The sequence below is a fragment of the Neomonachus schauinslandi genome, chromosome 11, assembly GCF_002201575.2.
Source record: "Neomonachus schauinslandi chromosome 11, ASM220157v2, whole genome shotgun sequence".
Lineage (NCBI taxonomy): Eukaryota > Metazoa > Chordata > Mammalia > Carnivora > Phocidae > Neomonachus > Neomonachus schauinslandi.
Genome location: NC_058413.1, coordinates 851262 through 871989, shown reverse-complemented (window position 1 = coordinate 871989; position 20728 = coordinate 851262). Strand labels below are relative to the sequence as shown.

At 60.0% G+C, this 20728-nt stretch overlaps 2 protein-coding genes across 5 annotated transcripts in view; one reads left to right on the top strand and one right to left on the bottom strand.

The window, feature by feature from the left end:
• Positions 1-20728, bottom strand: part of TSPAN4 (tetraspanin 4) — a 559204-nt gene that overhangs the window by 267317 nt on the left and 271159 nt on the right. The window lies entirely within an intron of this gene.
• LOC110582225 (toll interacting protein) lies at positions 372-18776 on the top strand. 3 transcript variants are annotated; one of them, XM_021692181.2, is made up of 6 exons: positions 372-537; positions 10399-10548; positions 12260-12442; positions 13484-13636; positions 14396-14486; positions 17733-18776. In XM_021692181.2, exons 1-6 carry the CDS (start codon positions 505-507, stop codon positions 17945-17947), a joined length of 825 nt encoding a protein of 274 aa, XP_021547856.1. In that variant the 5' UTR covers positions 372-504; the 3' UTR covers positions 17948-18776. The 3 variants fall into 3 exon arrangements, with proteins under 3 accessions (XP_021547856.1, XP_021547855.1, XP_044775608.1); XM_021692180.2 differs by having other exon boundaries at positions 13460-13636; XM_044919673.1 differs by lacking the exon at positions 12260-12442.

Here is a 20728-nt window from a genome sequence, read left to right as displayed (position 1 = left end):
GATCTGAGGCAGCTGCAGGGCTACGCCGTCGCTTTGACTCCAAGATGGGGAACCCTGAACTCGCCGCCCCAGGGCCCGCAGCGGCCGCAGCACCCACCCCAAGCGGGGACTGGGGGGCGGGGGGCGGGGGGGGGGGGGCGGGGGGCGGGCCCCCCTCCCCCCCCCCCCCCCCCCCTCCCAGCGGACCACGTGACCGGCGCGGGCCGGCCGCTGGCGGGCATGCGCACACGGCCAGCTCGGGAGCCATTTCGCGGGGCCGCGGCCCGGGGAGAGCGACTGCGCAGGCGCCCGCCGGGAGCGCGCGTGCGTGCGGTGCCGGAAGGGGCGGGGCGGGCGCGGCGCCTGCGCAGTGAGCGGCGTGGGGGGCGGGGCCAGCCGTCAGCTGACCGAGGCGGCGGCGGCGGCGGCGGCTTCTGTGGGACAGCAGTCGGCGTCGCAGGCTCCGGCGCCGAGGGTCGCGGGCGCGTTCGCTCCCGGTGGGCGAGGCGGGGGCCGGGTAGCACCATGGCGACCACCGTCAGCACGCAGCGCGGGCCGGTGAGGCTGCGGGCAGGTGGCGGGCGGCGGGCGTGGGCTCCGTAGCCTCCGGGGAGGGCCCGACGACGGGCTCCGGGCGGGGCGGCGGCGCGGCGGGGCCGGCCCCGGACGGAGGAGGCCCCGCACCCCGGGTGGGTCCCCCGGACCGAGGAGGGTCCCCTGTGCCCCGGATGGTCCTCACATGGAGCAGCCCCCCCCCCCGCCTTGCTGCAGGAGAGCTGGTGTAGACTGGCTCAGGTCGGCCCGGCGGTAAGGTGGCCTCCCAGCAGCCCGTTCAGACTGCATCAGGGGCGGGTTGTCACAAACCTGAAGTTTGTATGAACAGAAGCTCAAGATGCACAGCAGGGGAACATTTTGGTCCTTTTGAGCAGGAAAAAAGGTTCCTGTGATGTGATCTCAGTCAGCTGCTGAGGGTGAGTTCCCATCCCCAGGGCTTCTCACCCTTAGAGCTGGACGTGGGTGGATCTTGTTTGTGCGCACTAGAGGAGGATCTTTTCACAGAACGCTTTTTCTGAGGTTGAAAGGAAGACCCTGGTTTTGTAGGAATTCCCCTTTGGGCACAGGTGCTCTTTCTGAGAGCTTTGAAGGGGACCTGACCCACACTTCCTGTTGGACTTGGGTGTGGGAAGGCCCCGGAGCCAGTGGGGAGAGTTCTGGGCTCATCCTGGGGCTTCCAACGCTCCATCTTCACAGCAAATTACAGCAGGTTCGCTGCCAGCAATTTCTCATGTTTATGCAACAGGCTGATCGGCTGATGGAGAGCAAGGGAACCCCAGCGGCTCCTTTCCTTGCCCTCCCACACCCCCCGCCAGGGAGCAGTGGGCTTAATGGTCGGGCAGGACAGCCCCCGCCCTGGCCTGTCATGTGTCCTCAGCCTCCTGGGAACCCAGTGCCCTTGTGCAGGACTTCCCTGGAGGCATGGGACTGAGTGTAAACACGCACAAAGTTGGGTGCGGTGTCTGGTGTGAAGGGAGCGCTCCGTGGAGCTCAGCTCGTCCTGTTACCAGGGGAACACTCAGTTCTGTGACAGCATAAAGCCGAAGCCCCTGCAGTCCTGAGGGAGGGAGCAGGAGCGTCCGAGAGTGTTCACACACGTGGGGCCTGTGCTGTCCCGTGCTGCTTCTCTGTTGACTCCGTGAGTAGGGTGTTTCCTGGCACGCGTGACCATGCTGTGGCCTTACATGTGTGTGTTGGTGTGCAGCATGGGGTGCCCTCCGTGACCCGCAAACACGCAGTAATGGCAGGGCTGGGCCGGAGCTGGTGGGGGCTCCAGGAAGGTGTCATCCAGGGCTGGGGTCTTGAGTGCCAGCGCAGGGCATGTGACTTCTTCCTCAGCCAGTGTTATCGATCATGGTATTTGGGGCAGCACGATACAGTGAACACCCAGGTGTGGTGACCCCATCAGGATCTTATAGGGCAGCGCAGCAAACAGCCTGCGAGCTGGTGAGCTGCACACTCAGAGCTGTGGGTCTTTTTTTTTTTTTAAAGATTTTATTTATTTATTGGAGAGGGAGTTCGAGAGAAGAGCACATGAGCAGGGGAGGAGCAGAGGGAGAGGGACAAGCAGACTCTGCACTGAGCGCGAAGTCCGATGTGGGGCTCGATCCCACGACCCTGGGTCATGACCTGCGCTGAAACCAAAAGTCAGATGCTCAGCTGACTGAGCACCCCAGGCGCCCCAGAGCTGTGGGTCTTAACTCAAGACTTAGATATGAAGGTGGCCTGTCATGGGCCGTGGTTGAGGTGGGTAAGGTTCCTGGGGGGAGATGGCACCTGATGTAACACCTGAAGGAGGAGCCCGTGTGGTGGGGCTGGCCCGTGGGCAGGGGCTGGGCCTGGAGGGAGACAGGGTGGGCTGCTGCTGGAAGGCCAGGGCGGGGTGGGTACCTGTGCTGGTTCGAGTAACAGGCATGGCCAGGGTGCTTTTCCAGATGAGAGGCCAGCAGGCAGCGAATGGGTTGAGTGCTTGAGTTTTATCTGGTCACTATAGTGTTAACTTTTTAAGAAAGCTTTTTGCCTGGCACACAGCCTCTTCGTGCCCCCTGCTCCCCTCTGGGCTAAACAGTCCTTGTAAGGACCGTGTTGCCATTGTTCGAGTCTGGTGGGCTTCTTCCTTTACCCAGGGTGCCCAGACTCCACTGGGTGCTGGGTGCTCTGCCATCCCAGCAGGTGGTGGTGAAGGAGCATTGGGCGGGCCTCAGGCGCTGGGTGGTGACTGGGCAGCTCTCCTGAGCATTAGCCCCCAGCCGCTGGGCTGCATCCCTGTGCATGGCACCCAGGGCTCCACCGGGGCTCCAGGGAGCCCAGAGCCTGGACTCACACGTGTGGGGCATACTCTGAAGTCTGACCATCACCTCCCACTTGCCACAAAGGAGTGAAGGCAGCGTCCTTGGGGATGTGAAGGAGGAACAGGAGCCTGCCTGGTAGTGGAGACAGGGTGTTTCCCATGTCCTCGCACAGGGAAGCCTGAGGGTGGGCTGAGGGTGGGGCAGTGCTGACTGCTTCCCTCGGTGGGGCTCAGATGGTTCTTAGGCATCTGTCTATCCAGGCTAGTTCCTTCCCTGAATCGCCACTGAGCCATGCCCCAGGCCTATGCTGTTTGCCCCGCTTTTCACGTTGCTAGTATTCTTGTGACAACGTCCATTTTCTGTCCAGGGTTTCTGTCCAGTCCACAGATCGTTCAGAAGCACCTGATGGGCCCCCCTGCCTTCCTTGTTAGAACTTGGGGAGTTTGTAGGACACGCTGCTTTAAACCACATAGTGCCTGTCAGCTCATGGGGATGGCGAATGAGGTTCAGTCAGGGCTGCAGGGGCCTTTCCAGCCTCCCTCCCAGATGTGTGGGTGGGCCCCCCGGAGTTCAGGCTGACCACAACCACTCGTCCTGCTCCTGGAGGTGCTGATCAGTCAGCGGGTTCAGGCCAAGCGCACCGCCGCCCTCCTCATGATGCCTTTTCTCTCCTGACCCGAGCTGGTCTGCTGGGCGACACTTGGGTGACTTGAGACTGTCCAGGTCCTTGTCAGCCTTGATGATGATGATTGTTTTTGATAGACGTTGTAGTAACAACGTTCTTAATTCCATATAAATATAAAATATATATATACAGATAAGTTCAAGTAAGTGGTAAATGTAAATAATAACTTCGATATTGATAATTATTCCTGGATCAGTGACTTCTTTAGGGATGGCAAAGGGTGATACTTGTATTTTATGGCTTGTTCTGTTTTTATTATTTGGGACTGTTTGCTAAGATGGCTTTGCAAATGGTCCGCTGTCTGTTTGTGCTGAAACACAGTTGTGCAAGAGAGGTCGGGAAATGCTCAGCTCTTGCCCGTCGGTTTCCAGGACTCGGAGGGAAGGCCTGGCTTTCTCTTTAGGCTTGTGCGTGGCAGCATTTCCTTGAGCACCGTCGTGAGCCCGTGGGCCTCGTGTGCACAGCCTGCCTGCCGTGGCATGCCTGCTCGCCCTGCCGGCTGGCCCAGGTCCTCCCGGCTGACAGCCCGGGCCTCTCCCTCCCGCCTCTCTGAGCTGGGTGGGGGTGTGTCCAGGGTCAGGGTGCGGTGCCCTTGTTGGCTGCACGGAGCCTTTCTTGTTTGGACCCATGCTAGCGTGGGAGTATCCGCCTGTGTTCGTGTCTTCATCCTTCGACCAGACGTCTTTCTGTCTGTCTAAGGTTGGTTTATCATCAGCATGTCGTTAGACCTTTAAAAAGTCAAATCTAAGAAGCGTCTTTGTCTCTTAGCGGGAACACGTTAAGTAATTGTGATCACGCACATGCGTTTCCTTCTGCTGTTGTCCTCTGTGCTCAGGTTTACCTTTTCTGTGTCCATGTCTCTCCTTGCGTTCTTTGGGCGATTAAATAGTTTCTCAAATTCCGGTGTTCGTTCTGTCCTGGTCTGGAAAACACACAGATTTCTGTTCTCCTGGTGGTTATGGTAGAACCTTCCCTGTGCAGACTCAGCAGGGTGTAAGTCAGCCGCTGTGTTTGCACTCCTCCTGATGGGTATGTGATCTTGGGGGGCCCCTTCCCAGCCCGGACGCTGCTTCCTTTCCTGCCCCTCACACCGTGGGACCATTGTGCTTTTGCTTTCAGTTTGTCTTTTTGAGTTTGCTTTGGTGGCAGACTTTTCCAGGCTCTGTTCGTGAGTGCCCTTCTCCAACTCCTGGAAGCTCTTCTTGCTTGTGTGGCACCCCGCACGCGCGGATCTTAGTGTGTGTGTCCCGGCGGCGGCGGCTGGCCTGGGGCAGTCAGCGGTTGACACTTCTGCCCCTGCGGCTCCGCGTGTCCACCGCACTCCCCGCGCCCTGTTGTCCCTCTTCTGGGTCACCACTGCCGTCCCTGAGCGACAGTCAGCTCTCTGACTCTGGGCCAGCTGCTGAGCCTCGGTGGCCTCACGCGTTTGTGCAAGGATGGACTGAGTCCGTGTGTGTGGCGTGCTTGTCCCAGCCTGGCCTGTAGGAAGGCCTGAACAGGTGAGCTGATGGGCCCGAGGAGTTAGCTTGCATCCCTCAAAACACCCGGCTCTCCCTCATGGTCATCTTTGCCTGCAGTTCCGCGTGCACCATTTACCACTGCCCTTGGCCCCACCATTCTGCTTCAACACCTGCAGGACGCTGGGAGCTGGGGGGCGGGGCTGTGGCCCCCGGGAGGGCAGCCGTGTCCATGGAGGGCAGCAAGGCCCCTGGAGGAGGCCGAGGACGCCCGAGCAGGGGCACAGAGCGGCTGGTGTCAGGTGTTCACAAGCTCCCCTAGGTGAGTTCTCGGGCCCTCTGGAAACAGCCATCCCCTGTGGGCCAGGTGACAGCGGCGTCCCCTGGCTCCACTTGGGCCTCCTTCCACCGGCTCGTCCTCCTCTTTTTCTGTGTGTCCTCTCCCTCGGGGACCCCAGCTTTGGGTCCCTAACACGACCATGACTCCCTGCCTTCTCCCCGCCTCCTTCCTGAACGCCAAATCCCTGCGTTCTGCTGCTCCTTGCCCTGGAACGCTCCAGACGTCAGTCAGGATGATCCCGTGGGTAGTCTTGCTGCTGCGCCTTCTGAGCAGACAGAGTCTGGTTCTTGGCCTGTGCCCCGCCCACACACCACCTCTCCCGCCCCACTGGCCCGCCAGCTGTCACACCCTGCAGCAGGTGCCCGGCTCTGCCAGACGGGAGGCACGGCAGGCCCAGCTCCTCACCTGCCTGGGCCCCCTCCCGCAGGGTGCCAGGCCAGCGCCTTGGCCACGGTACAGCCAGGATTCTGTCAGCAGCCAGGCTGGGGGTCAGAGCCACCCCTCATGCAGTCACTGGGGGGACAGGCAGTTTCTCCCAGGCAGATGATGGAACCTGCTGAGCTGTGGCCTCGGTGAATCTAGTGGCAGGTGTGCCCTTGCAGGGCCTTCAGCAGGGCAGGCCCCTGCAACGCCAGGGAGGCTCAGGGCTCCTGGCCCACCAGACGCCGTCCCGAGGTTGGGGCTCCCTATCCTGTGTGCTGCTGACTTCACCACCTGGCCCTCAGCCCCTCTACAGCTCGTGGCCACACGGGCTTCTCTGTGTCTCTGTTGTCACCTTCCTCCATCCCTTTCGGCCGTGGTTCCAGTGTGAGTGATGTGGACCGAGAGCTGAGTGACAGCTGTGGACTAAGGAGGCGTTTGTGTTGGGGCGCCTCTTCGGACCGTGGCGGGGGCTCCGGAGCCCTGAGCGCCTGTGTTCTCACGTGTGACGCCGGCCCCAGAGGGCGGGGCAGGTCCTCAGACGAGGCAGTGCGAACGGAAGGCCTCACGGTGGCTGGCGGCCCGCACTGGGGCTTCCACTCCTCGCAGCATCATCGTGCCGTTTCATTGGGCATCACGTGGCCATCGGCTTGGTGGGGCACGTGGACACGGGAGCTCTGCCTCGTGGCCGCCGTTCTCATGTTTGTTTTCGTGCCACAGGCATTCTCCACCCAGTCACTATGTCGGGGCGCCAAAAAGAACATCCAGCAGGTGGCTAAAAAGTATTCTCTCGTTTGAAGCAAAAGTTAAAAGTTCACTAAAAATATTTTCTAAGAAAATTTTCCAGATGTTTTACTGGAAAAGTAACAGTTGAATGAATTTTTAATTGATTACATTGGTACTGTGTTTATATAAATTGCTGATTTGTGTGCGTAATTTGACACATTATAACTTACAAGTAAATATGTTCAAGGTTCTCAACAAATACAGATACAAAGCGTTAATAGGTTTTCGGTTTTTAACCTAACTTTTAACTTAAAAACTTTATTCATTTTTTTTTTTTTTAAGATTTTATTTATTTGTTAGAGTGGACACAAACCAGCAGGGTGGAGGGGCAGAGGGAGAAGCAGGGAGCCCAATCCCAGGCTCCATCCCAGGACCCTGAGATCATGACCTAAACCAACAGCAGGCACTTAACCAACTGAGCAACCCAGGTGCCCCTAAAAACTTTATCGTAACCCTGCTTTAACTCAGGAGTGCTGTTTGTACGCAGAGCATGAGTCCATGTACGGGATGTGGACTGATAGACACTATCTGCAGACTGTGAGGGCGGCGAGGAGAGATGGGGTATGGTCCTTGCGGGGACAGTGACGACAGACAGGCCCAGAGGGCCCCCTGCCCCAGCCAGTGCATGGCTGACAGTCCGTTTTGGACTCTGTATCCATCTTGTAAGCATGAGCCAAATGACAGTTTACAATGTCTATTATTTATTTCTGATCAAGATTAATCATTCTCTCTAGTCCTTGAGCCAGGATAAAGCATGTATTTTAATGTGACCGTTCAGACGTTTCCTCCGTCGTCATATGGCAAAAGTAAATTTTAGGATTAGCCCTGAACTTCTGTACGTCAGTAATGCAGGCACTCACGACGACTTTCCCTGGCTGGTCTCTGAGGCGGTCGGGCTCGTGTCGGCACCCGGGCTCGCCTGTCAGGCCTGACCGAGGACTGGTTTCGCCCGCAGTGCTGACTGCAGGTGTGGGAGTCCGCTCACGTGGACGGACTCTGCCGCGGTTGGAGCAGCGGGCAGACCTGTCTGCCGCCTCCCGGGGCTGCGAGTGCTGCTTGCATGACCAAGAGCTTGGTATTTCGTAAGAAGTGGGGCGCTGTTTCCTTTTTTTCCCATTAAGTTGACATGTTTTCTGACAAACTTCACATGTTAGAGTTACGGAACGGCTGTAACAGTTCGGAGAGCCCCAGTGTCTTTGCACCTTGTGTGCAATCCTCACTGGTGACGTCGGCAGGGTACGTCTGTCACAACCAGAGACCTGGCTTTGGTGTGTGACTGCTCGCTCCGGGCTTTTGGATGCCCCGTGTTTGCCTCACTCTCCCTTCTGTCCTAGGGTTTCAGCCCGGACCCTCAGTGGCCTGCTCTCTGGGACCATCTCAGACTTTCCTTGTTTGGGGGCCTGCCGGTCAGGGATTTTGTAGCCTGTCCCTTGGGTGGGAAGAAGCCTCCGGGACGTGGTGTCATCCTTGCGGCTTTTCAGGAACCCGGCATCCCCCAGCCTGTCAGTGCTGGCGTTGGCCGGGGGGCTCAACTTCTGTCCCCTTCCCGTGTTTTGTTTGCACTCTTAATTTATGTTGTAAAGATCCTCGTTTCACGTTTATAGTTTTATAGTTAAAACATGGTTGAGAAAGAGCACTAGAGGTTTGACCTTTTTTTTTTTTTGGTAAAGGTTTACTTACTTGAAAGAGCACACGCGAGCGCAGGGGGAGGGGTAGAGGGAGAGTGAGTCCCAAGCAGACTTCTCTCTGAGCAAGGAGCCCATCATGGGGCTCCATCCCAGGACCCTGAGATCGTGGCCTGTGCCGAAATCAAGAGTCGGACGCTCAACCGACTGAGCCACCCAGGCGCCCCGATCTCTGACCTTTGATAAATTTTATTTCCCCCCATTAAAAAGGAGTGTGTTTTCCTTGAAGAAACCCAGATGAGTACAGTAGAAAGGAAACGTGGTTCTGCAAGTCCCATTCGGATGATGGGATGATGGGAAACGGAAATAATGATCCCCATGCCTGAGCACACCCTGTCACCACTGTCGCCGCAGACACATGCCTGGCCATCCCCAGTGTACCCCCCAAGGGCAGGGCCCGTTCCCTGCTGGATCCTCAGAGCTGCTGTGTGTGATACGGGGTGAGCGGTTATTTTTCAGAATAAATGAGAATCTGGTTGACATGAGTCTGTGTCTGCCAGATTGTGTTCACGGGAGCGGGCAGAGCTCACCACGGCCCCTGCAGGCGGAGGCTGGGAGGCCCGAGGCCGGCTGGCAAGGCAGCGTCCGGCCCTGTGTCCGCTGGGAAGAGCGCTGGCTGGGAGTGTGGCTCCTGGTTGCCCCAGCGACTGGCGATGGGCGTTGGTCTGGTAGCCGCCAGGCCAGCCGCAGCATCTCAGCCGTGATGGAGGGTGTGTGGCCTTCTTTCCGGGGCAAGCCCTGGGCCCTGCTGGTGAGCCACGTGGCACACCGGGGGAACGGCACCTACGAGCCCCTCGGGAGTCAGTGCACTCCTCCCCTGGCAACCCTGGGCCTCCCGGGCGCCGCCGCTTTCCCTTTCGTCTGTAATGAGTGCTCGGGGCCCCTGTGGGCCCATCGGGGCCGCCCACTCCAGACCGAGAAGGTGTGAGATGCTGTCCTCCCCAGGTGCTAGAGTCGGCCCGGTGTGGGGTCCTGCCGGGAGAAGGGTGCACTTGCTCCGCAGGGGAAGCAGTTGGAGCACCAAGCTGATGGGCGCCGAGGTGGGAGTGGCCGGGGCGGAGCCCCTGACCCTAGGGTCTTGAGTGGGTTTCCATCGGTTTCAGTGCCTGGTTTGATCTCCAGGCCCGAGATGGGGACATGGAGGACAGGAACCTAGACCTTTCTAGGGTTATTTGAAATGAAACAGCACAAGGCGCCTCGGGAGAAATGCATCTGGAAGGCCAGAGCTTGAGCGAGAGGCCTTAGGATACTTGGTGCGTGGACATATGAGGTGGTCCCCAGCGGCTGCTGTCAGGAAATGCAGTTTGCCACAACGCCCTGTGACACGTGGGGGTTTCCTTTTGGCATTTCCTGAAAATAACGCTTCTTCAAGGCTCTCGGCCTTGTGATGTTCCCTTGGGGCGGCCGAGGAGGACCCGGGGACCCCTGCAGGCGGGCCCTGGGCTGTAGCTCTGCTGCTCCCTCCCACCAGGACCTGTGGCCCCGGGGGCTGCGCGCCCTGAACCCAACCTGCCTGGGAAGGAGCGGAGTGCAGGCTGCCTGGGCGTCCGACACCCAGTGGGGCCGTGCTCTGCTCATCTCTGCAGCGGAAGCCTGTTCACAGCCACGGCCACGTGTGGCAGCCGGCTCCCGAGGTAGCCGCTGCCTCTTCCTGGAAGACTGGCTTCTGGGAACCCTCGGGGCCTCTGCACAGGCCACCGTCCTGCACGTCCCCGGCCCCATCTCTGGGAGGCCAGGCCTCCTCGTGGACAAGGGGTTCGGCAAGAGGCAGAAGGGGGGTGTTTGGGGCTTCGTGGGGTCTTCTGGGCTGTTGTTGCATTTGAGCTGTGTCAGCACGGGGGGTGGGGGGGTTCCGTACAACTGGAAATCCAAGCTTCCGATTTTGTCTCACTGCTTGGTTTCAACCAGTGCCTTGCAGCCCGCGGGGAAAGCCAATGACGGACACGTAGGCAGGGGGCGTGTGACACCTGACCACGGCCCGAGAGACCGTCAAGGAGCCGTTCTGAGCATGAGAACCTGCTGTCAGGGCCCGAGCAGAGGCTGGTGTGCATTTCTGTGTCCACCGGGAGTGGGCTCCGTGCTGGAGGGCATCGTGGTGGCTCGAGGCACTCGGGCTGGAGACCCTGGACCCCGTGGGCCCCTCGCTTTGTAGATGACGCCCTGAGCTCCTGCCACACTAACTCCTGTGCTCGCCCTGAAGGTGTATGTCGGCGAGCTCCCGCAGGACTTCCTCCGCATCACGCCCACGGCCACGCAGCAGCAGGTGCAGCTGGACGGGCAGGCGGCCCAGCGGCTGCAGTACGGAGCGGCGGCGGGCACGGTGGGCCGCCTCAGCATCACTGTGGTGCAGGTGGGTGTCGGGGCCTCCCTGGGGCCTGCTCGGGGTGGGGGCGGCCCCGCGTGCGGCTGCTCTGTGGGCGGTGGCTGCTGGGCCGCGTTTTTTGTGTGGACAAATGGTTTTCGTGATTCGTTTTTCTTGAAACATACCTGATGAGAAACGATGTAAGTGAGATGCTGAGGATGACCCAGGCTTCTACCAGAAACAGCAGGAAAAGCCAGTGAGGGATGTGCTGGGCGTGTGCTGTGTGCCGGGCACCGCCCCTTCCCAACCCTCACGGCTGCTGGGGAGGTGGGGGCACGGAGGGAGGCCCCGGCTGCTGAGCGGACCCCAGGAAAGCCAAAGGCGTGGTCAGGATCTAACGTGGCTTTGGTCACCACAGCTTTCTGTGAAACCAAGAAGAAAGGGGAGTCACTGGGAGGCAGAGTCACAGTCGGGCCTTGCGAATGCCGTGGGTTTTAAGGGGACTGCACCCCAGACACCTGGCCACACTTGCGGGGCTGATGGGGTCACCTCAGATACTCACGTGTTTCTGAAAGTCCGACTTCTCACGCGCCCACACGAGTAGCCGGTCCGCACCCTCCATACCGTCCTTCCAGCCCCATTTTGCCTGCTGGGCCTCTCGGTGTGGCCCATGGCCCTTTGTGATAAGCCTTTCTCCCCTCGGTCTGCGGGCGGCCCCACTGTGCTTCCTGGCCTCCCTCCCCGGCGTGTCCCTGGTGGTCCCTGCCGTTGGAGCAGAGCGCTCTGCGGTCGGGCCCCTGGCTCCCCTCTCCCCTCCCTGCCCCCACGCCCAGGCCAGCCCTCCACTCAGCTGCAGATGGGAGCATCCACGCCACAGCCCACGGGGCCTCTTTCTGGGTGTCCAGTAGGCGTGTCGTCTGCTTCCCGCATGTGGGGTGCAGGTGCTTCACGCGCTCAGGACAGGGCTGGTTTGGTTTGGGCTTGTTGGGGTTTCCCTTGTGTCTGTGACGGCTGACGGCCTTCGCCCACGTTCCACTGGGCTGCGTTCTCGTCGCTGCGGCTTGAGAGGCCCCTGTCCTGGGCCTGGCACCGTGTCACACACCTGCCTGCCGTGCACCTCTCTCCGTGCGGGCAGGTCTGTGCTGGTGGTGCTGGCGGGCCGGGGCCGTGGTGGCGCTGTCCTACCCAGGTGTCTCCACGTCGAAGTTATGTGGTTTTTGGTTTTACGTTCCAGTGTGTGATGCGCTTGGAAGGACGTTTGCTGACGGGTTTCCTAGGCAGCCAGAGCCTTAGCTCTTCATCAGTCCCTGTGCTTTCTTCCCCTGCAAAGGCAGCCTGTCTGGCTGGAGGTTGGGCTCCGCGGGATCCATAACCTGCAGCAGTGGACAGAGAACAGAAAAGGGAGCCAGGCGGTGGCTGGGCCAGGTGCCCTAAACTCGCCACCCCGCTGCTCCAGGCTGGCTCTCAAGCCCCGTGTCCCGGGTGGCTCTTGGCTCTGGCCCAGGACAGCCTGCCTGTCACCCTGCTCTGTAGCCTCTTCTGAGGGGATGCTGGAGAAGGAGCTGCCCCACACGGCACAGCAGCTCCCTTGACTTGAGCCGGGACCTTCGGCACCTGGTGCCCAGGAACAGTTTCGGCCGTGTCCTGTTCCCCGGAAAACCCTGGGGTTGATGACTTGAAGGGGGTGGACAGCTTAGATGAGCGCATGTCTCTCACTCCGACGGCAGCTGCTCATTCAGTAACAATGGCTGTATTTCAGGCCAAGTTGGCGAAGAATTACGGCATGACCCGCATGGATCCGTACTGCCGACTGCGCCTTGGCTACGCAGTCTACGAGACGCCCACCGCCCACAACGGTGCCAAGAATCCTCGCTGGAATAAAGTCATCCAGTGCACGGTGCCCCCGGGCGTGGACTCCTTCTACCTGGAGATCTTCGACGAGGTGAGAGGGCCGCCCACCATCACGGGCCCAGCGGGTGCGGGCCACGCGTGGCCACACGGGAGCCACGCTGCCCTGTCTTCCACCACCGAGGCCGTCCAGGAGCTGCAGGCGTGCCCAGACACAGGGCGTGTCGTTGCTTTGTGACGGGTGTCCGGGTGTCCCCAGCAGCAGTGAAGAGTACACAGTCTCACGCAGTTCCTTGCACCCGTTAGATTCAGAAACAGCATCAGCAGGGACAGGAACACTGGGCACTCCAAGGAGACAGTGTTGACTGTACTCCTTCCCCAAGCCCCAAACACATCCCCAAACCAAAGGCACAGAGGCCAGCTCTTCAACCAGGTTGGACGTAAAGTGGGTCAGACCCCACACTGGGTGGAATGGAGTTCTTGGGCAAGTGTCCTTGGGAGGGTCAGATAGAAACACTGGGGCTCTTCCTGAGCACGGTCCTCTGGGCACCTGTGTGGGGCAGCCCAGTCCTCCATGGCCGTCCAGGGAGCCTCGGGATTGGTTGGCAGGATGAGAGGTCGGAGGGCTGGGGGTTGGGCAGCAGGGCCTGGAGGTGACCCCCCACCTGGTGCGGCGCCCTTTGTCCTCCCTCTTTCCTTCTAGGTTCCTCCCTCCTACTCTTCCTCTTCCTTTACTCTAAACAGGGGTAGAGAGGAGGGCCTGCTTAGCAGGGAAAGGGCCTCCTTCCCTCCACCCGTGCCCACTAGGCTTTGGACTTGCAAGGGATCCCGAGAGGGTGGGCGGAGGCCCTCCTGGCCTCATGGGGATGAGGGTGGTGGGTCCTGTGTGTGTGGTGGGGGAGCCAGACCTTGGGGGGAGTGGGGGGTAACTCTTGGAGGCGGTGGCCCCCCGGGGGCAGGGTGAGGGTGGGGGTGTGGGCAGGGGTCTCAGGGCAGGGATGATGGGCGGGGCTGAGGGGCTGTGAGGGCACCGGTGGGGAAGTGGGGCGTCAGGGCAGGAGGTGGGGCGGCAGGGGCAAGGCCTCAGGGCCGGGCCTCGGGGTGACGGCAGCACCTGGGCACCCATATCCCTCAGCGGGCCTTCTCCATGGACGACCGCATCGCCTGGACGCACGTCACCATTCCCGAGTCCCTGAAGCAGGGCAAGGTGGAGGACGAGTGGTACAGCCTGAGCGGCCGGCAGGGCGACGACAAGGAGGGCATGATCAACCTGGTCATGTCCTACACGGTGAGGGTGGGGCAGGAGGGCCGGCTGAGTGGCAGCCTCAGCTCAGTGGAGCTGTTTGTCCCCGAGGGACTGGGACCTTGGCTCGCAGGCGTCGGGCGTCCGGGTGGGAGGAGCAGTATGGGTTGGTGGCCTGTCCCTCAGGGTACGGCCGCCCCCATGGCCAGAGCGGGCCCACCAGGCGGTAGGGAGGGGTCTCACATGGGGTTTAAGGGAGCGGCTGCTGGCCCTCTGGCCCTCAGGTCTCTTGGCTCGTGCGGGCTCCATGGCCCGCAGCCTGCTGCTCTTGGGGCAGGTGGGGATCTGGGACACCTTTGTGTCACCAAGGCGGTGGTGGTGTCCCTGTTGCTTTAACTCTGCCTGGAGGAAGTTCCCTGCAGGTGTCCGAGCCCAACAGAGCTTCATTCCCCTTCTTTAGCGCTGGCCTGTTAAAAGCAAATCCCAGCATCAGTGTGATTCGACTCGTAGACGTTTGATTACACAACTGCTGTTTTCACGCGAACACACAACCCCGGTTCTGTTAATGGAGCCGGTAGCGTTCTAGAGGCAGTCGGGAAGCATTACAGGTGTAGGTCCTGAAAGTACCCGTTTGCTTCCCGGGACAGCGTTCCCTTCTGATCCCGCGTCAGTCGGCCACGGCTCTGTAACAGCCCCTGTAGCCAAGCCGCTCGCCCCAGCCTTCCACCAGGACAGTGTTAGGGTGTCCATTTCCATGGGTGCTGTGTTCTCTGTGACGCCATGATCGTCTTCCGTGTGTTCCAGTCGCTGCCGGCCACCGTGATGATGCCGCCTCAGCCTGTGGTCCTGATGCCCACCGTGTACCAGCAAGGCATCGGCTACGTGCCCATCACAGGTGTGTGTCACTCCCCCTTCCCGGCACTGTCCTCGGGGGCTTGCGGCGCAGCGTGCAGGCTAAGTCCTGTCTGCGCATGACTCACGGGATCCTTCCAAACACGAGGATGTGGTCTTAGGCTTGAATTATTTTATACGTCTGTGGGATATAGGTTTTTTCCCCCAGACTGTTGGCGAGTTGAACTTTTGTGGAGGTTTAGAAATGTAATCTCTGAACACGTTAGTATATGAGTTACCGTCACGAAAGATCCTGCCGTGTGGGGTGCAGTGAGCCGTGTGCCCAAACGTTCCTGTTCTGTCGTGTTCGTTCATCTTTGTAAACTAGCAGTTTGTGACGGCAGTCGGGGTGCTTTCACGTCTTTGGATTTTCAAATGTTAACGTCAGCCATCGGTTCATGGTAACTGGACTCAACCAGCCCCTACCGCAAGCAGCCATGAACCCGGGCAGAACGGACGAGGCGGCAGCTGTGATCGGGCATCAGCAGATAGGCCTGTAGGACTGTGAGCCCCAAGAGAAGGGAGGCGGAGGAGCCCCTGGTCACCGCGGTCTCTGCCCGAGGCAGCGTGGTTGTCCCTCCGTGCCAAAGGGGCTGGACTGGGGCAGGACGCTGTGGGGCAGGGGCCGTGCTGCCTCAGGGCTGGGGTTTCCAACCAGCCAGAGAAGAGAGGCCTCATCATTGTGCAGTGCGGTTGGTGCAGGACCAGGGTGTCGCCTTGGGCTGACCTTCACCCCGGAGCCTAGCCACAGCCCCACAAGGAAGGGCGGGGCGGGCAGGCTGCACCCGCGTCCAGGGTGCCCACACAGGTTCAGGAAGCGGGGAGAGCCGTGGACTCCGGTTTCCACAGGCCGCCGTCCAGCAGATAAGAGGGGGAAAGGGTGAGCCCTGGTTGGGACAGAACCAGTCAATAGGAAGTGGCCTCAGTGACCCAGGAGCTCCAGAGTAGCCAGGACTCATTCACAGAATTAAAGAGCATCTTACTAAGTGGGAAGAGGAAACCTCGGCAGAGACCCGGAAACTGAGGAAAACCAAGGGGATGTATTTGGCCTGGGAAGCACACTGATTGGGGGAACACTCCCTCCTGCTGGAGCGGTCCAACGGCTGGGCACCTCCTTTGCCTCAGGGGGGCGCTCCGTGGGGCCTCTCCCTGCCCCTTCCCTGCAGCGGTTTCAGGGTCTGTGTGAGATCGGGGTTTGACCGCCTGCCTTGGAGGTTTGAGCAGGAACAGGCACCTTATGGGCAAAGGTGTGAGTGCCCTGGGGCCGGTTAAACCCGCAGGATCGTCTGCTCTCCACTCTGGAGGCCAAAGTCCAGCAGAATCAGGGTGTGGGCCGGGCTGCGGTACCTAGAGGCAGAGGCACAGAGCCGGACAGGACCCTTCCTAGCTGCACTGCCGCAGCTTCGGCCCCCATGGCCCTCACGGTCACAAAGCCCCTCCTGAGGGTCGGTGCCTGTGGCCCAGGCACTCCTTTGATCAGGACCCTGCTCCAGATGGCCAGGTGAGGTCTTGCTCATCTTTCTGGGCGCACACTTCAGCCACGGCGTCACTGCCCCGCGACCTGTTTGAGTAACGAAAAGTCCACTTTGTCAGGAGACATGTTTTTATGGTTTCTTAGCTCTCTTTGTAAATGCTTTTAAAGTTTGTCTTAAAACGTTTATTCGGGGAAAGGCAGACTTCTGTATAAATGGAGGCTTTGAACTTCTCTTTTGATGCACATTTGTAAGCTTTGGGACAGTGACCTACTTGCAGGAGGTGGCCAAGGAAAGGAAGGAGCTTTTGCCTGGACCTCGAGGCCGAGCTGCCCACCTGCTCCAATGCGTTTCCTACAAACAGGGACTTGCACCCGCTGCCCGTGTTCGTGTGAGGCTTGTGCTTCAGAGCCTTCTCTGCTGTGAATAACTTACATCCCTAACCTTGTCGAGGTGTGCATGCGTGTGCACATGTGTGGTCTGCAGTATCGGTGTGTGCAGTGCGTGCACGTGTGATGAGTGATGTGTGATGTGTGTGCACGTGTGTGATCTGCAGTGTGTGTGCGTGCGTGTGTGCACGTGTGATGAGTGATGTGTGTTGTGTGTGTGCACTGTGTGATCTGCAGTGTGCGTGCGTGTGTGCACGTGTGTGATCTGCAGTGTGTGTGCATGCGTGTGTGCACGTGTGATGAGTGATGTGTGCGTGCATGTGTGTGATCTGCAGTGTGTGCGTGCGTGTGCATGCATGTGATCTGCAGTATGCGTGCGTGTGCACGTGTGATGAGTGATGTGTGCGTGCACGTGTGATCTGCAGTATTGGTGTGTGCGTGCAAGTGCATGTGTGTACGTGGCATGCGTGTGCACGTGTGTGATGTGGGGAGGTGCGTGTGTGTGCAGACCCTGCTCCCGCGGGAGGGGGGCTGCCTGCAGGTGCTGCCCCCCGACAGGTGGGGGTCCCACGGGGGAGTTAACCCCGGGGTGGGGGTGAGAGCCTTTTTGAAGCGTGTAGCAGGGTCTTTGTGTGCTGAGCAGTGCGTGGGCTGCATGGAGGCCATGCCCACCAGATGGGGACAGTGCTGCCCGGGGTGGGAAAGCCTTCGCACTGCTGTTCTGCCCCGTGATTTCTTTTTTTTTTTTTTTTAAGTTTTTTTTTATTTATTTGAGACAGAGAGAATGAGAGAGAGAGAGCACATGAGAGGGGGAGGGGTCAGAGGCAGAAGTGGGCTCCCTGCTGCGGGACTTGATCCCGGGATTCCAGGATCATGACCTGAGCCGAAGGCAGTCGCTTAACCAACTGAGCCACCCAGGCGCCCCTGCCCCGTGATTTCATCCACCCTGGAGACGGTCAGCTGGAGAGTTGGGCTCTCAGCGTCTCACCACCTGGGCCCGTGATAGGAAATGCTCCGGTGTGCGCCTTGCTCTTGGGTTTCGCGTGCTTTTTGGCGTCGGAGGGACCCACCTGGTGCACGGTCTGCCCCACAGTCGCCCGCTGTTGTGGGACCGTCAGGGTCTCCCGTCCCGTGTGCTGTTCCTTCCTGACAGAGTGTTTTGTGGCCTTCGGTCAGTGAACATCAGAGTTTGAAGGGACCGCAGCGTGAGCAGCCTGTCGGGCTCTGAGCTGAGAGCGTGGACGGTGCACCTGCTGGGGAGGAGGGCTGCGGGCAGTGGATTTGTGCATGGGGGCCGCGGCGGGGGCGCACGTTCTTGACCCCGGGGCCGGCGCTCGGCGTGGGCCCTGGTGCCGCTGTGCGCCCCTAAGCGGCGTCTTGTGCTTGCAGGTGTTCCTGCCGTGTGCAGCCCCGGCGTGGTGCCCGTGGCCCTGCCCTCGGCAGCCGTGAGCGCCCAGCCCCGCTGCAGCGAGGAAGACCTGAGAGCCATCCAGGACATGTTCCCCAACATGGACCGGGAGGTGATCCGCTCCGTGCTGGAAGCCCAGAGAGGGGACAGGGACGCAGCCATCAACTCCCTGCTCCAGATGGGCGAGGAGTCCTAGAGCCCCAGCCGCCACGTGGCCTCGGCCCTCCCGACGTGCTGGCCCGGCCCCTCCCCCCCCCTCCTGTGAAGGAGCCCCGTGTAGCCTTTTCTCGGGCGTGTGTAGTCCCAGTCCTCACCTTCGTGTGGGATGCATGTGGGTGGTTGGTCCCCGGCCGCTGGGCCCTTCGTCGCTCAGGGTGGGTGTGCGTGACTCTCCTCCTGGCTTCGTTGGGAGCAGAGTGGGCACGTGGGCCGTGTCCTGTGTACGCACACTCGCCCTCCTGCCACTTGGGGACAAGTGTCTTCAAGGGCCATGGGCTCCTTCTCCGCACGCTGTCCCAAGATCGCTCTCTACAAGCATCTGCCTCTGCCAACGCTTTAGAAAGTGTCGCTGTTCTCCGGGTTTGATTAATGGCATGCAGTTAGTTTACTTAACCGGGGTAGACCTATTATTTCAGGCACATAGAACATTAACAGCCAATTTGGGTTATTTTTACAACTTTCAACCTTAAAATTCACATTCTTCCGTGGATGTTCCTTGTGTGTGGTTCTGGGCTGTTCACCAGTGTCTTGGGCAGACCGACTTCGTGTTGCCCGCCCAGCGGCAGGGTCTGCACAGATGCAGATCACACTGGATCCGGGGGCCGCTGAGCCCAGCAGCCCGCCTGTCCCCACCCGCAGGCTCTGGAGCAGGGCCGTCCTACGCCCCGGGGACCCCATGATGCCTTTTCCTGCTGTGTCTCCTGCCAACTCTGTGGGGTGTGACTCCGAGGGCTTGCCGCACCATCCTCTGACCAACTCTTGGAACAGAACCTTGAAACTGGGAGTAAAAAGTGGTAGGTCCAGTACTTTGTATTTGTTTATTAAAGGGTATTTAGGAACCGTTGGCTTACTACTGATGTTAATTTGAGTAAACACTGTACCAGGCCTGTGAATTTACTTTGGGTGAAAGAAGCAGCAATCTGGTGAATGTTTAAGTCTTCCCGGGAGGCATGAGGTACGTGGGCTGTGCCGTGGGCTGCGTGGCAGCCATGGCCACGGGACTGGGACAGGTGGGTGGGGGACATCTCGTGAAAATCCACCACGTGAGAGGTTTCTCAGGTGCTGCTTGCAGCCTGCGCACGAGACGCTTGCCTCTGGAGAGGGAGTCGTTCCGCCGTGGGCGCAACGGGCCCCAGCAGCATGGCCCTGCGAGGGGTCGGCATGAGGGTGGACTCCTGTGCCGCCTTCCCCCTGCCTGGGGGTTTGCTGTCGGCTGGAGGACGCTGCTTCTGCTGCCAGCAGGCGCGGGTCGGTCGGAGACGTGTGCACAGAAGGCTGAAGGAGCGCGTGCTGGCAGCACGGTGACCGCACCGGCCGGGCTCCTCAGTGAAGACGCCGCCAGCCGGTGGACGCCGACTGCTGGCTTGGACGTGTGAGCTCTGCTTTCTCGTGGAGCGCGAGCTCCCTGTTCAGTCAGTTTGGGGCCATGCAGCACATTTCTCCCCAAACGGAAAAAAGTGTCGGGCAGGCCTGCAGCTCTCTCCTGTGGGGACAGCCTGCATACACGTGCGGCACAGGACCCAGGTCCCAGAGGCCCCAGTGCCGCTTCCCACCTCCCCACTGCTGGGATGTCTGGGCGCCTCGGGGACGTGCTCCCTGTGGGGCAGGCACAGAACCCTGCAAGCAGCCCAGCGGGCTCACTCGCGGGACCTCAGGTGGCGGGAGAGGGACTCTAAACCTGTCCCTTGTGCTCCCTTGTGAACACTGTGACATCGGAGAGAGCTCACACTCTGCAGGGCCTTCCCTGGTTGTGTTAGGCCCTCCTTTCCTTGTTCACGCCCGACCATCCTGTCTGTGGGCTCGTGGCCTGTGGTGGCCTGCTGCTCCTGGGGAAGGGGGGTCACGTTGCAGTTCCTCTGAAGCAGGCCTGGGACGGGCCGATGACATGGCCGCAGCGTGGCCACCACGGACTCCCGCGAGCCAGGGCGGCTGCTGGTGTCCGGGGCCCCGTCCCTCGTGGCCCTGTGCACGGCCAGGTGGCAGACCCCGGGGGCCTCCGTGAGCTGGTCGGTGGCCTTTCCTCCAGATGCAGCCCCCCTCCCCCTCCCGCCTCCCCTCCAGCGTTCCTGGAGGCGCCCCTCCCCTTACCGACTCCTCTGGCCGCAGCTCTGCACGCCGGTGGGAACAATTCTCAGAGCTGTTGCCGATGCTTCTGTCGGGGTCCAGTGTCCGGAGTTATCTTTGATTGTAAAGTATATTTTTGCTTTTCGGCCTTCTAATTTAATACATGGTATCTATAAAAGTAGAGAATTAAACTTCTCCAATGAAACTTTACTGTTTTTGTTCCCGAGTGGTTTTTAATTTAGCTCAGGATACGTTCACTCGCTAACAAACTACACAACGGTTGTGTGAGTACAGGTGAAATTTAATGGCTGGATTCAGAACGTTAACCTGAAATATTTATACCAAGCATGAAGTTTTGTTTTTCAGTTAAAATACGATGGGGAGAGAGGTGCCTGGGTGGCTCAGTCGGTTAACCCTCTGCATTCGGCTCAGGTCACGATCCTGGGGTCCTGGGACCGAGCCCCACATCGGGTCCCTGCTCAGAGGGGAGTCTGCTTCTCCCTCTCCTCCCCGCTGTGCTCTCTGTCGCTATCTCTGTCTCTTTCAAACAAATAAAATCTTAAAAAAAAATGACAGGGAGAAGGTTCAGGGCCAGCAGGGGAGGCAGCTGTGTGCCCCCACCCTGTCCCCAAGGTGGGGTTCCGCACAGTGCTTCCTCCATGTGGCTCGCTGCCACTCGCTGTGTGTCGCCATG